Raw genomic sequence first — 14,792 nt, 5'->3', positions numbered from 1 at the left:
TTTAGATTTGGGTGGGGTTAACTTCCTGAAAGAGTAGTACTGAGAAACCACCCTGTATGATAAGGTAGTCTTTACCTGCTGCATATCTCATTATGTCTTTAGCTCTTTCAAACATACTCATGGGTATTTTCAATAGTTATATACTCTACTATTATTGGCTAATGGTAGTATATTCCAGTGACAGATCAGATGGCTTACTGTGACATCAAAACACCTTTTACCAAAGCACATGACTTGAAAGGTTGATACATTTTAACGTTTGCATTACATAATAAACTGCATTTACAAGCTTGTTCAGACACAATCAAACTGCGCGGTAGCTGAAGTGATAGAGCGTTGCGCTTGTGATCCAAAACACCAGAGAACGAGTCCCGAAGACCCGCAAGTTGACACGTGAGACGAAAGTGTTACAGACGTGCCACAAATTGATGTGATTGCTTCAGCAATTGCAATTATCAATGCCACATGCTTTTTAAGACACTGTTAGTTAGGTTTATGGTTTATGGTTGGGAAGTAGTTTTTTTAATTTAAAACTCAATAGAGCATATACCGTAAAAACGTAATCTATTTGGGAGAACATTAACTCGCTTGGTGAACATTTCCCCTCAGAGCTGCCGTCATATGTGTAAGTAGCCACAAAATATATATTTTTTTAAATGTCGGCCAGATATCTTAAAGTACAGTTTTTCAGGGGAAACTCATTAAATCTCCTTAGCCAGACTATTTGGCTGATAATTGTAAGGATTACCCGGGCGACCACCAGGGGTTACTATTATGTTTATTGTTCATTTCATGTCTTTCTTTTGTTTATGGGTTTTGTAGTTCTTTTTCATGGTCTTTGTTCATTGGTCCTTGTGTTCATTAGTGTCAGGTGTCCATCGTTTCATCATTAGTTCTCTGTGTATTTAATTCCTGTGTTTTCGTCTGTTCAATGTTGGTTCTTGTTCTGTTTATTCAGTCTGTAATGTGCTTTGTGTTCTAGTTATGCATTACTCTAGTGTTTTTTCTGAGTTTTTATTAAAGACTGCAATTGGATTCTGCCTTCTCCAGTCTGCCATCATTGCAATTATACATAATTTTGTCCTGTTGAGGTCAGCGAACTAGACTAATAAGGTCAGCTCGGTCTGTCTCATGCCTGAAGAATGAAGTTGATGTGTTTGGTTCATGCAAGCCAAGGGATAGCCATGAACAGGGCTGGACTGGGAAGAGAAATCGGCCCATATTTTACATAGAAACTGGCAGGGGGTGGTGTTCGCTGTCCTTTTTTGCACGTGGTCTGTGCTGCATAATGCAGCGCCTCATTTTAACTCATCGCAGCCCATTTCGCGGCCGACCCACCAGCCCGCTCGGTTCTCCCGATGTCCAGTCCGTCCCTGATCGGCCCCAAAGTATTTCGACCAACCGGGAAAATGCCTGGTATGCCAGATTACCTGTCCAGCTCTGGCCATGAAGGTTACTGTGCAGATGTATTATTTAAACATTTAGTGTTAGTGTAATCCCTAATTACATTTTGCAAACAGCTATGCTCACAGGGCAAGTAAGTCTAGACCAATTAAGCAAGTTAGCACCCAGGAAGTCATCACGAATACAATCACCTACCTCTTTTATGAAATTATATCTTATTTCTTCTGTTACTTTGTCACAAATAAATAATATATTTATATATATATAAATAATATAATTCAATAAAAAGTATCTATTGTCTGTCTGTCCATCCCTCGGTTCATCCATCTGTTTGTTCAATCTGTCTATGTGTCTGTCTGTACGTCCATCCGTCCTTCTATCTGTCCATCCGTCCCACCTTCTATCTGTCTCTGTCAGTCCATCCGTCCTTTTATCTGACTGTCTGTCCATCCTTCTATATGTCCATCTGTCCATCCTCCATTCCTTCTATCTGACTTTCTGTCTGTTCGTCTGTCATGTCTGTCAGCCAATCTATCCATCTGTCCTTCTAACTGTCTCTGTCTATCAATCCTTCTTTCTATCTATTTGTCTCTCTGTCCATCCGTTCGTCCATCTGTCTGTCTGTCTATACATTCTTCAGTCTCTCCGGTCTTTCTATGTGTCCGTTTGTCAGTCCATCCTTCCTTTTATCTGTCTGTCCATCCGTCCTTCTATCTGTCTGTCTGTCCGTCCGTCCATCCATCCTTCTATCTGTCCACCCATCTGTCCATCCATCCATCTGTTCATTCTATTTGTCTGTCTGGCTGTCTGTCTATCTGTCCATCCTCCATTCCTTCTATCTGTCTGTCTGTTTGTCTGTCCATCCGTCAGTCCATCCATCCATCCTTCCTTCTAACTTTCTTTGTCTGTCAATCAGTCTATCTGTCTGTTTGTCTGTCTGTCTGTCTGTCCGTTCATACTTTAATCTGTCTGTCGTCCTTCCGTCGGTCCATCCGTCATTCTATCTGTCTCTGTCCATCCGTCTGTCCGTTCGTCCATCATTCACTCAATATAAATCATCACCAATTCACCCTTACTGTATGTCTTCAGAAACCTGTCTGTTCCTCACACAAAGCTATTGTATGGCTTCAGAAGAATTTATACTATGGTCTAGTTTGGTCTACTTTCATGATTCTTATATGGTATTTTTGCCCTTTTTGAAGCTGGACATCTCCTGGTTCTCATCCACATTCATTGTAGAGATGAAAGCAGCTTGGATATTCTGCTAAATTTCTTCTTCAGTGTTCCATGGAAAAAACAGAGTCATATGGCAATGCAACAACACGAAGGTGAATAAATGATGACAGAATTATCATTTTGGGGTGAACTATTCCTTTAACGTTCTCACTCAGAGACATGAAAAACAGAGAGCAGCTGTCTGTCGCTTTAATCTGATCTCTAACCGTTCTCCGGTGCTAATCTTGTTAGTGATGAGAAATTAGTCCATGTGGCTAATTACACGTAAACAGTGCAGGTTGAAGAGTAGAGATTTAGTGTCGTGACATGATGCCTCCTGCTCTGATCACTCTTGCTTTGATTTGCTGCAGTCACTGATGTCTATGTTCTAACAATGAACGAAAGAACATAAGGGCAGTATGGAAAGGATCAACAGCACTTTGACCTCCACCATTATGACTTTTTTCACCTGTGACCTATAGGAATGGAAGTCCCACCTTTCAGTAACAATAGCCAACTGGCTTTTTGAGCCATTGCCAATTTGTTTACTCTTGAAAAGTGCATGACACGATTGAAAAGTGAGGTTTTATGGTGAGATTTTAGCGAAAGTAGCTAAATGTATTATTGTTGTCAGATTTTATTGCTGATTGTTATTTAAGATAGTATTGGAGATTTATTATTTTGTTTTCAAGTATGAAGAAGCTTGTATTGCCAAATGAGAACATTCCCAAAGTTCCAAAGTCAGGTTTTTTCATATTTAGCTTATTTATGGGGACAGATTTGCCCCCAAAGTATAGCAAAACACACTTTTAGTTCTAAAAGACAACTACCATTCACGCCTCCATCCTTGTCATCCTCCTCACCATGGCAGATCTTCAACGATTCCACATCTTCACCCTGGAAAGCACACAGCTTTTAATATTTATTCAACATTTATTGAGTCTCATGAATTCATGCTCGAGAAAGATTGCTGAATTCAAAGTATTCAAAAACAAAAATTCAATCATTTCTCACTGTAATTTCATCCAGATCAGCATTCAGTGTGGTATCTGCTGAGATGTCTGTTACTGACAGTGAGTCTGAATCTTGCAGCAGCTCATCCACAGTCCTGAGAAATCAAATCAATGCAGACACACAGATATTAAGAGTGAAAGGTGGCAGAACTAATATTCACTCAGGTTTATTCAGGTGATTAAATGGCAATGACAGAGAGTACAATTGTACGTACGAGCATGCTAATGACAGGTCCAAATTTGCATCAAAATCACGTAATATCTCACTGTAACGCTTTATTTCCAAGGATCTGCTTTGGACACAATCATCTGAAACAAAAGAGCATGACAGGTAATGAACTCTTATCTAAAAAAAATATTTATTATTTTTATATTTATTTATTGATTTTTTTTCTCCCATTTATGGAAAGCCCAATTCCCAATGTGCTCTAAGTCCTCGTAGTGGCATAGTGACTCAACCCGGGTGGTGGAGGACGAATCTCAGTTGCCACCGCGACTGAGACAGTCAATCCGTGCATCTTATCACGTGGCTTGTTGGCGCTTTACCACGGAGACGTAGCGCATGTGGAATCTTCACGCTATTCTCTGCAGCATCCATGCACAACTCACCACGTGCCTCACTGAGAGTGAGAACCACATTATGGTGACCAAGAACAGGTTAACCCATGTGACTCTACCCTCCCTAGCAACCAGGCCAATTGGTTGCTTAGGAAGCCTGACTGGAGTCACTCAGCATGCAGCTAAACAGTTTTTTAGTTTAAATAAGATCTTGACTACCAAAAAGGTTAAAATTTTCATCACAGTGTTCATGTTACAGCATAATTACATGCTGTAATACTAATGAGCATATACTAACATAGAAAGTATGTAATTATTTTGTGGAGAACCATCTAAATATGCTTTGTTACTATTCTTGCACTTGTACATGGACAAAATAGAAAATAAATCAAAATCAAAAAGAAATCAAAGAAAACTGATGATAACATGCATGATAATTACCAAATATACTATAAGTATATAATTCAATACGGCTTCAAAATGAACATTTAAGGTATGACTTTGTGTAATTTATGTTGTGTTTATACAAATTTATACAAAACATCCACGTTTCTTCAAGTGATGTTTAACACAGACCTTATTTTTCTCATAAAATTCAAAAACCTCATTATAAAAAACCCACAGGAAAGACCAGAGGACTACCAGCTAAACCGCTCTGTAATAATAATGAATAAAGATTACCATGATAGTCTCCCTTGTGGCAAGTAAATGGCATAAGTATGATCTGAACAAGCAAAGAACATGATAACCATAGTTTGCACCAAAATACCATAGTAATTACAATAAAACTTGTGGTAACTTGGTCATCAAAAAAGACATTCAACAAAATGGTAAAGAGATTCTGACAGCTTGAATGAGATCCAATATTAATGTATTCAAGTTTTACAGTAATAGCAATAATTTAGGCTATTAATTGTACTTTGACTGTGGTTACCATAAGACTTCAATGGTAAACACTAAAAAAGAAAGAAAACAAAAACCATCTAAACATGGCATGAAAAAGTGAGAAGGAAAACAAGTTCAGTGAGGTCAAGAGTGTGGTTAAATTATTTTAGCTTTTTTGTGATTGCTTGCAAAAACTGGAACTTAAACCTAGTCAAAATGACACCATGAAATGTGCTTTTGACCTCAAGACAGGACAATCACACAAACACCATGAGCAAGAAGCAATAAAGAAAAAATCAGTAAGAGTCAGGCAGATAATAACAATAGTTATGAATCATCTCTATTATAGCATTTCTAATAGCATATATCTTATAATATCTTATTATCAGTGCAAGGTAGTAACAGATTACATGTCATCTGGATTACGTAACCACATTACAAAAATCAATTACTTGTATGTAGATTCAATTATATTTTAAATACTCATAATCACATAACAGTTACTTTTTGTGGATTACATGATTACATATTAATCAGGCAACTGCAGGAAATCATTCATTATTTATTGATCCCTCTTATTCTTCTTCTTTTTAAATATTGTTTTTAATATTTTAAGTCTTCGAGTGTTTTCATAAGGGGGAGGCAATTACACTGGTGGTCAGGGGTGGACTGGCAATCGGGAGCACCAGGCATTTTCTCTGTGGTCCGCTGGGTAATTTGGGCCGTCTTTCTGGCCAACTTAGTTTTTTTATTTTATAAACATTTACACATTATTATGTAATTGACATTAAATTTTAAGCATTGTCACCAGTGTCCTAATTATTTTTAACCACATTTTATGATCTTGTATAGCTATAAATACATATATTATATATTATTATTATGCTTGTTGTTTCCACAACCTCATATTAACTAAGACAATAGTTTAATTGTACTTCTAGAAAAAAGTTGAAAGGTGATTAAGATTTTTATGCTGACTTGTCACAGCACCAAAAATACACACTTTCCCTGGTAAGTTCATGTACATTTTAACCGAACATCTGTATGTTATATGTTATTTGTCTGATCTATAAAGTATAAAAAACAATTTTTAGTGCTTTCTCTAAAAAATCCACTCATCACATTTATAGTTGTTTTATATGTTTAAAAAAATCATTACAGTTTTTGCACTGGTGGGTCATGACTAGCAGTCAATAGAAATGTCTTATTTCAACACAAACATTAGAAACTGAGCCGGAAAATGAAACCAATGAGCCGGTGTGTTATAGTGTGGTGTGTTGCGGGCCGGGTTTGGTGGGGCACTCTGGGCCAGAAAGTCTTTTTAGTCCCAGTCTGCCCCTGCTGGTCATAATTACAAAGAAGATGCAGCAGTAATTCACACACAAATGCCGAACCGATGGCATAGTGCAGTAAAGTTCGTTTTAGTTTCGCAAATTGCTGTTTTACTCTGCTTCAATAATAAAAATTGCGCTTTTGCTTTTGTGACAACTTTGGAGACATTATTTTATTTAATTAAGAAACAGCCAAATAGTAATAAATAATATACATTCTCATATTTTAATCCATTAAGTTATCTTTAATGCATTTAAGCAACATTGCCATCTTATCTTATTCAAATGCATGTGAATATCAACTAAACATTAATTGGGTTAGAAGTAATCCAAAAGTAATCTAAAAATATTCATATTAGATTACTTTAAAATGTAATCCAAGACATTACAACGTTACTGACTAAAATTGCAGTCATATAATTTGTAATCAGTACCAGATTACAATTCAGAAGTAATCTACCCCACACTGTTTATTATCAACAATTTTAAGGTGAAATATACAAGCGTTTTTAACAATGATTCTCTCAACTGATGACACTGTGGTCAAATGAATAATGAAAGCAACTTTTATTCTAGGCAAACAATGGTTCATGAAGAGGATGCTTCACTTTCTTTCCTAGATGTGCCTGGATTGGTGAGAAAATCACTAGCTTTTTGATCTTTTGAAATTCCACATAAAATGTACCTTGCAAAAGCAACTTGTGTATTTAAATATGTGACAATTATGTGTGTTTTTCTTTCAAGATCGTTCGGGATTTCTGTTTGGACACAAGATACCAAAAATCTAGGTAAAGTGGCGAACGTCCCATTTCAAGCCCATTGCAGACCAGAGGACTCACCAGCCGAATGTGTATTTTGAGGAGTCGTAGACAGCACTTCAACCTCAACCTTAGGACACACTTTGGTCAGATTAACAATCAGATTTCAGAAATCCTTCTATTCTTGCATTAACTACTTTTATTTGGCAATTTTATTCAGTTTTCTCGAAGATGGGATAGTGAAATGTCATCAATTTTCTTTTACAAGAATCTTCTTCCCCCAAACTTTAAGAAAACAGTCAAGATTAGTTTGGATAAAACTGCAAATAACCAAAAGCATAAAGGTAATTTAAGGTGTGTAAAGTTTAGATTTTGTAAACATGAGTTTGGCTTGTCTGATAAAAATAAAGAATTTTAGGAATGTTATAGCAAATCTTTTATTAAAACAGAGCATATATTGAGAGGCATTTTGAATAGTTGAGAAAATAAAATGTTTAAAGTTATATCTTAAACTGTAAAGCTGTGTATTGCTTGAAAAAACACTTGTACTAAACTTAAACTCTATTTGCTCATCGACCACAGGAAAGGAGTCAGTCACACCATCTTTGAACACAAGGCAGTCCCATGAAAGGCTCAGACATCAGTGGAAACATTTGATGAGCTGTTCAAAGCCCACTACACCTTCAGTCACTCCTACGAAGTAGCTCTTTGCCATTTTTAAAGCAGTCCCATTTCCTTCCATACAATGACATCAGATATCACCACGCAATGAGAAAATAAGGAGGCCGTTTCAAGATTTTGACCAGACTGTACAGTTTGTTGAAACTTTACAGGTTCCTTCTGCTAATTATTATTATTATTATTATTATTATTTTCAAAAGGACTATAAACTATTTCAGATGTGTGTAAACTGTCATTTTCAATGGTAAGGAAATGTATGTCGTTTCAATTGCCAATTGGGCTACAAATTATGGTGCTGAATTGACATACAGACCATGGAACTCTCCTGGAACATCCCATGATCTCCCATTGTTAAACAAAATAGTACTATTGTTAAAACCATAGATATGGTATACTGTACTTTGGTAGACACGTCTGTAACGATGCAGGAGGAGGCAGACAAGGGGTTGGATCCAAATGCAGTGATTTATTTAAACAACAGTGAAAACTACACGGGAAAAACACAAACAAAGGAAATACCCGCGATGGGGAAACAAAACGTAAACACAGAAAACATGAAAGGCAGAACCGGCAGGATGAACACGGGGAAGAGCACGAAGACAGGCGTCCACAAACATCAACGATAGACAAGGGAATGGAGAACAAACAGGGTATATATACACTGGATACAAGATGATGACAAACTACAATCAGGTGAGCACAATGACACACGGCTGGCAGTGATGAGTGCTGGGGATCATGGGAAATGTAGTTCTAACACGAAGACAGTGAAACACGGGCGGACAACAAGGAAAACGTGACATGGACTGTGAACAGAGACGGGAGAAACAGAAAACACGGGACAGACAACAATGGATCATAACATAGGCCCCCCTCAAAAGGACCGGATTCCAGACGGTCCTAGAGGGGAAAAGACCCACAAGAACAACAACCGGAAAAAATGACCAAGGAGTGAGGGGGTAGACCCGGGGGAAAACAGACAGATGAAGGGGGGCACAAGGGACACAGAGACAGACCAAGGAGATACAAGGGACAATTAGACAGACCAAAGGGAGGCAAGACAGGCAATCCAAGGGGGCAACGTGGGGCAGCTAGACAGTCCAGGGGGCAACGAGGGGCAGGCAGGAAGTCCAAGGGGGCACAGAGGGCAGGCAGGAAGTCCAATGGGGTACAAAGGGCAGGTAGGAAGTCCAGGGGGGCACAGAGGGCAGGCTGGAGGTCCAGGGGGGCACAGAGGGCAGGCAGGAAGTCCTGAGGGGCACAAAGGGCAAGGACAGGTTCAGGTGGTCTGGGAGCTGGCCACCGGGCAAGGACAGGTTTGGGGGGGCCTGGGAGGAGGCCACAGGACTGGGACTGGGTCAGGAGGTCTGGGAAGAGGCCACAGGACAGGGACTGGGTCAGGAGGTCTGGGAAGAGGCCACAGGACAGGGACTGGGTCAGGAGGCCCGGGAGGCCACAGGACAGGGACTGGGTCAGGAGGCCTGGGAGGAGGCCACAGGACAGGGACTAGGTCAGGGGTCCGGGGAGAAGGCCACACTAAGGGGACAGGTTTGGGTGGCCCGGGAGCTGGCCACAAGGCAAAGGCCGGTTCAGGGGACCTGGGAGGTGGCCATCGGACAGGGACAGGCCCAGGAGGCCTGGGAGGCAGCCTCAGGACAGGGCCAGGTCCCGGAGGCAGAGCTGAGAGGGGCTCTGGAGACGAAGCTGTGGGAGGTTCTGGAGGCCCAGGAGGCGGAGCCAAGAGAGGGGGACCCATGGAAAGCTCTGGAGGAGCAGGGGGCAGAGCTGAGGGAGGCTCTGGGAGCTCAGGAGGCAGAGCTGAGGAAGGCTCTGGAGGCTCAGGAGGCGGAGCTGAGGGAGGCTCTGGAGGCTCAGGAGGAGGAGCTGAGGGAGGCTCTGGAGGCTCAGGAGGAGGAGCTGAGGGAGGCTCTGGAGGCGGAGCTGAGGGAGGCTCTGGAGGCGGAGCTGAGAGAGGCTCAGGAGGCGGAGCTGAGGGAGGCCCAGGAGACGGGGCCGAGGATGGCTCAGGAGGTGGAGCCGAGGGCGGGGGCACCGCAGGAGGCTCCAGAGGCGAAACTCTGGGAGAAGAGCCGTAGGAGGCTCGAGTGACTTGAGGGGCGGAGCCCTGGAAGGCTCAGGAAGCTTGAGGGGTGGAGCCCTAGAAAGTTCTGGAGTCTCTGGGAGCAGAGCCGTAGGAGGCTCTGGAGGCGGAGCCCTGGAAGACTCGAGAGGAGGAGCCCTGAGTGGCTCGAGAGGTTCGAGAGGCGGAGCTCTGAAAGGCTCGAGAAACTTGAGGCGGGGTCCTGGAAGACTCGAGTGACTTGAGGGGCGGAGCCCTGGAAGACTCGAGGGACTTGAGGGGCGGGGCCCTGGAAGACTCGAGGGACTTGAGGGGCGGGGCCCTGGAAGACTCGAGGGACTTGAGGGGCGGGGCCCTGGAAGGCTCGAGGGACTTGAGGGGCGGGGCCCTGGAAGGCTCGAGAGGCTCGGGAGGCAGAGCTCTGGAAAGCTCGGGAGGCTCAGAAGGCGGAGCTCTGGACAGCTCGGGAGGCGGAGCTCTGGACAGCTTGGGAGGCTCGGAAGACGGAGCTCTGGACAGCTCGGGAGGCTCGGAAGACGGAGCTCTGGACAGCTCGGGAGGCTCGGAAGACGGAGCTCTGGAAAGCTCGGGAGGCGTAGCTCTGGAAATCTCGGGAGGCGGAGCTCTGGAAAGCTCGGGAAGTGTTGGGTCTTGGACGGTAGAAGCCACAGGCGCTGGCTCGGGGACGGTAGAGGCTACAGGCGCTTGCTCTGGGATGGTAGAGGCTACAGGCGCTGGCTCTGGGACGGTAGAGGCTGCAGGCGCTGGCCCGCTGACCGTGGCAGGCGTGGGCTCTGGCTCGCTGACCGTGGCAGGCGTGGGCTCTGGCTCGCTGACCGTGGCAGGCGTGGGCTCTGGCTCGCTGACCGTGGCAGGCGTGGGCCCTGGCTCGCTGACCGTGGCAGGCGTGGGCCCTGGCTCGCTGACCGTGGCAGGCGTGGGCTCTGGTTCAACAGCCGGAATCACGAGGGGTGGTTCCTCGGGCGCGAGTTTCCTGAGCACGAGACTCACGTACTCCCTCCACGGGTGGTCTCCGGGTTTCGGCGCCTCTCTCCGCCGGGATGACGGTAACCCGACCCAGTAGATGGTCCTCAGGGCGTTGTCGTCGAACCCGGTGTGGATGGCGATCGTGGAGAAGAGTCATAAGTACTCGCGGAGGGGAAGATTTGCCTCGGCCAGTTCAAGGAAAACCGCTGCTAGATCCATAGGTGGTCTATCGTTCTGTAACGATGCAGGAGGAGGCAGACAAGGGGTTGGATCCAAATGCAGTGATTTATTTAAACAACAGTGAAAACTACACGGGAAAAACACAAACAAAGGAAATACCCGCGATGGGGAAACAAAACGTAAACACGGAAAACATGAAAGGCAGAACCGGCAGGATGAACACGGGGAAGAGCACGAAGACAGGCGTCCACAAACATCAACGATAGACAAGGGAATGGAGAACAAACAGGGTATATATACACTGGATACAAGATGATGACAAACTACAATCAGGTGAGCACAATGACACACGGCTGGCAGTGATGAGTGCTGGGGATCATGGGAAATGTAGTTCTAACACGAAGACAGTGAAACACGGGGCGGACAACAAGGAAAACGTGACATGGACTGTGAACAGAGACGGGAGAAACAGAAAACACGGGACAGACAACAATGGATCATAAAAGCATCAATGCATACTGTATATGCAGTAGGTGCATAATGACAACTTTTGTTACATGCATTGAACAGCCTATTTGAAACCTTTTGATAAAACTTATTCTAATGAGACTGATAACTGAGCATGCATAGAGCCATATTGTTACATTTTGGAAAAATTACTGTTGAATGTTTAGTCTTATTAAATGTGGTGCACATGTTTGAATACAATAAAATAAACCTGTTTTAGCCAAATTAATATGTCATTTTTGTATTATACCAAATTTACACCATATAGTGTTAAAATAGAGAACACTATTATGAGTTAACAATTTACACTATATAATTTTTAACAATTCATAATTTTACACTGGTGAGTGTTGAGTAGTGTTAAATGCCAACTATGCAAAGAGTCAATATTAACTTGATTAGAGTGTCAATGTGCCAACACTATAAAAAGTGTTAAAATAACTCTATTCGGAATGGACCCCATGAGACACTTTCAAAGTGTTCAAATTAACTCTGATAGTGTTATTTTGTGTACACAGATTTGGCAATGTGACACCCTTGTAGTGCACTTCACAAAGAAAATGTCATTGCCAACGTTTCTCTTTCTCTCTGTGACATGCTCCATTTAGGTCAACCACATCCTGTCTTGGTTTTGTAGCATGCTTTGCTACAATGACGCAATAAGGACCTTTTTTTGATTTTGAGATTAGTTCGTAAATTTGTGAATAACACAGGGCAAGGAGACATTCTATGTTCATCCTTATTTTGCTTTGCAAATTTTACTCCCGGAAGTCAAAGCCATTTTAAGAATGGAACAACACACAATTATTACATACTATTATTTTCATTCCCATTCTAATACATTCTAAAATGTTGTATGCCATGTAATATTGCAGTATAGTTGCGATGCATTAATGTGAAGAACCACAGCAATCACAATATGGAAACCACAGTGCATGTGACTTCCATCCAAGGGGGTCCTATTTAGGTTGCTTATTTCCACATAATTTACTTAATCCAAATGTACTTAATAAAAACGTTATAAAGATTTAATCTTTCTAATATAGGTTTTGTAATATGTTACTTAATAAGAAAAAAGAAAGCTTTTTATAGGCATATATATATATATACAGTATATATGCACAGAAATACAATCAGAATTTATTTCTAAATGGATTTGACAGGAAGTGCTCTCATCATGCACTGACTGCGAGATCATTGCATGCGACACAAACACACCAATGCACGCACACACACACACACACACACACACACACACACACACACACACACACACAGAAGAAGAAAAACTATAATAACTATTAAATTGCAAATATTTAGCAGAAAGCTATGGCACACTTTATCCGAGACTGGTCCCAACATCACAAATGATGACTTGTATGCAAGTCTACCGATGTACTTTGCATGCTTTAGGTTGCTCTCAAAGTCTGTTAGAACTCACCTTGAATTTTGGGTTGCCTCAACTGTGCAGTCTCTGATGTGTCCTCCATCTAGTTCTCTATTGAAGAACCACCAGACTAGACCAGACCTTCTCGTCATTCAGCAGTTACTCCATCCACCCCACATAAGATGATTTGATCAGAACTTGCCTAAGACCCAGCCAGATTGGGTCAGCCATCAACTTTCATCGGACATTGACACAGGACATGAAGACATAACTCTGCCTTCAATTCTGTCATAGCACCACTTCTCTTCCTCTAAAGTGGAGGTTGGCCAATGTTCTTTTACCATCAGATGAAGAGGAAGTGTGTCTCACTATCACTCGCAGACACACCTTACACCACAAACTTCTGCTAGAGCGAGACAGATTGTGTCGCTATATGTCGCTGTCTTACTTTTTTCCTTCTTCTGTGATTAGATCATTCAAAAACAGGATGTTTTATGCAATATTATAACTATTTATGCAATGAAAAGTCTTGAAAGGGTTAGTTCAGCCAATAAAACAAATTCTGTTTACATTCATTCAGTTATTGATGTTGTTACAAAGCTGTATGAATTTATTTTTCTGTGGAACATGAGAAGAACATTTTTGAAGAGTGTTCACATTGCTCTTTTTCCAAAAATGCCAAAGTGAATAAGGCTGTCATTTTGCATAACATCTCCTTTGTGTTCCACGAATAAAAGGAAGTCATATGAAGGTTTGTCAGGTTTGAAACAAGATGACGGTGAGTAAATAATGACTGAACAGACTTTAAGTCTTAGTAAATGGCATTGAAATCAGTTATTGCATTCATCCAATGACATTAAACGTCATTGCAGTGCTCCCTTCTGACTGATTATGGTTTGAGACAGGAAAGTCATTGTAGTTCTTATGCAACATAACTCGCTGATGGCTGACTCATGTGGCTTAGTTATTTGACACAGTATAATATTAATTCAACACCCTTGTTCATCTATTGAGGAGGTCAACAGAGTCTTAACAAATTGACAGGAGACAGAATTAAGGTTAGAGATTTGGTACATTAAACTGCTCCAAAAAATGTGTCCATCCCACAGCAATGTCTCTTCGGATGATCAGGATATCTCTACATGGATTTTCAAACTTGGCATACCTTTATGTCTCATGTAACTGTCAGCTGTAATAAATTACATTTAAACTGAAATTGATACATAAAAAACAAGGAAATATAATAACATTATAATTGACATATCTGATGCTTGTAAACTAATTTTACAATAAATTGAGAGCTACACTTAAAAGCAGTAGTCACATGGTCCTCTATCTTATACACTGGTTTCACAATGGTTTATTATATTTTTAAAACTGGTTAGATGCCATCCAATGAGATAAATATTATTTAATAGCATGTATTTCAACTGTTCTAACAGAATAATAAATCACATATAACCCACATTTAATGGTGTACTTTAATTTTGTCCTCATTAAAAAAAGTTTTACTCATAAAGAAATCAATTGTAATTTTTAAACATATATATCAAATGGTGAGCACTCACATTAAAATGAAGAATTCGGTCATATCCTTAACCTTATAAAAGCAGTTTGATTCTACATGGAGAGGGTCCGCATATGGGAGCTGCCATGTTGAGATCACATGACCAGTCAAACCTTTCAGAAAACAAAAATAGACTTGATATTTCTTTAAGAGAAAAATGTTTGAACCATTCTTCATATTTGTAAGGTACAATTGGTGACATGCAGTCAGAGTTGCATGACAGTGTGATTAACACCTAA

At 41.4% G+C, this 14,792-nt stretch overlaps 1 protein-coding gene across 3 annotated transcripts in view; it reads right to left on the bottom strand.

Annotated features, from left to right (window-relative positions):
• gmip (GEM interacting protein) overlaps positions 1-13,282 on the bottom strand; it is a 33,375-nt gene extending 20,093 nt beyond the window's left edge. For 2 of the 3 annotated variants that reach the window (XR_007971807.1, XM_052140187.1), the window contains exons 1-4: positions 13,041-13,282; positions 3,848-3,941; positions 3,634-3,727; positions 3,450-3,516 (exon numbers count right to left, since the gene is read on the bottom strand). Coding sequence is in view for 2 of the 3 variants with exons in the window: in XM_052140187.1 (XP_051996147.1) it covers positions 3,450-3,516; positions 3,634-3,727; positions 3,848-3,941; positions 13,041-13,089 (304 nt within the window). In the remaining variant the exon portion in view is untranslated. Of the gene's footprint in view, positions 1-3,449; positions 3,517-3,633; positions 3,728-3,847; positions 3,942-13,040 lie in introns of those variants that run through there. The other variant, XM_052140188.1, reaches the window with a different exon arrangement.
• Between the last annotated feature and the right edge of the window lie 1,510 nt (positions 13,283-14,792).

This window comes from Xyrauchen texanus, chromosome 12, assembly GCF_025860055.1.
Source record: "Xyrauchen texanus isolate HMW12.3.18 chromosome 12, RBS_HiC_50CHRs, whole genome shotgun sequence".
In the NCBI taxonomy this organism is placed as follows: Eukaryota; Metazoa; Chordata; class Actinopteri; order Cypriniformes; family Catostomidae; genus Xyrauchen; species Xyrauchen texanus.
Note: the sequence above shows the minus strand (reverse complement) of the source record. Positions and strands in the feature narration are given on the sequence as shown.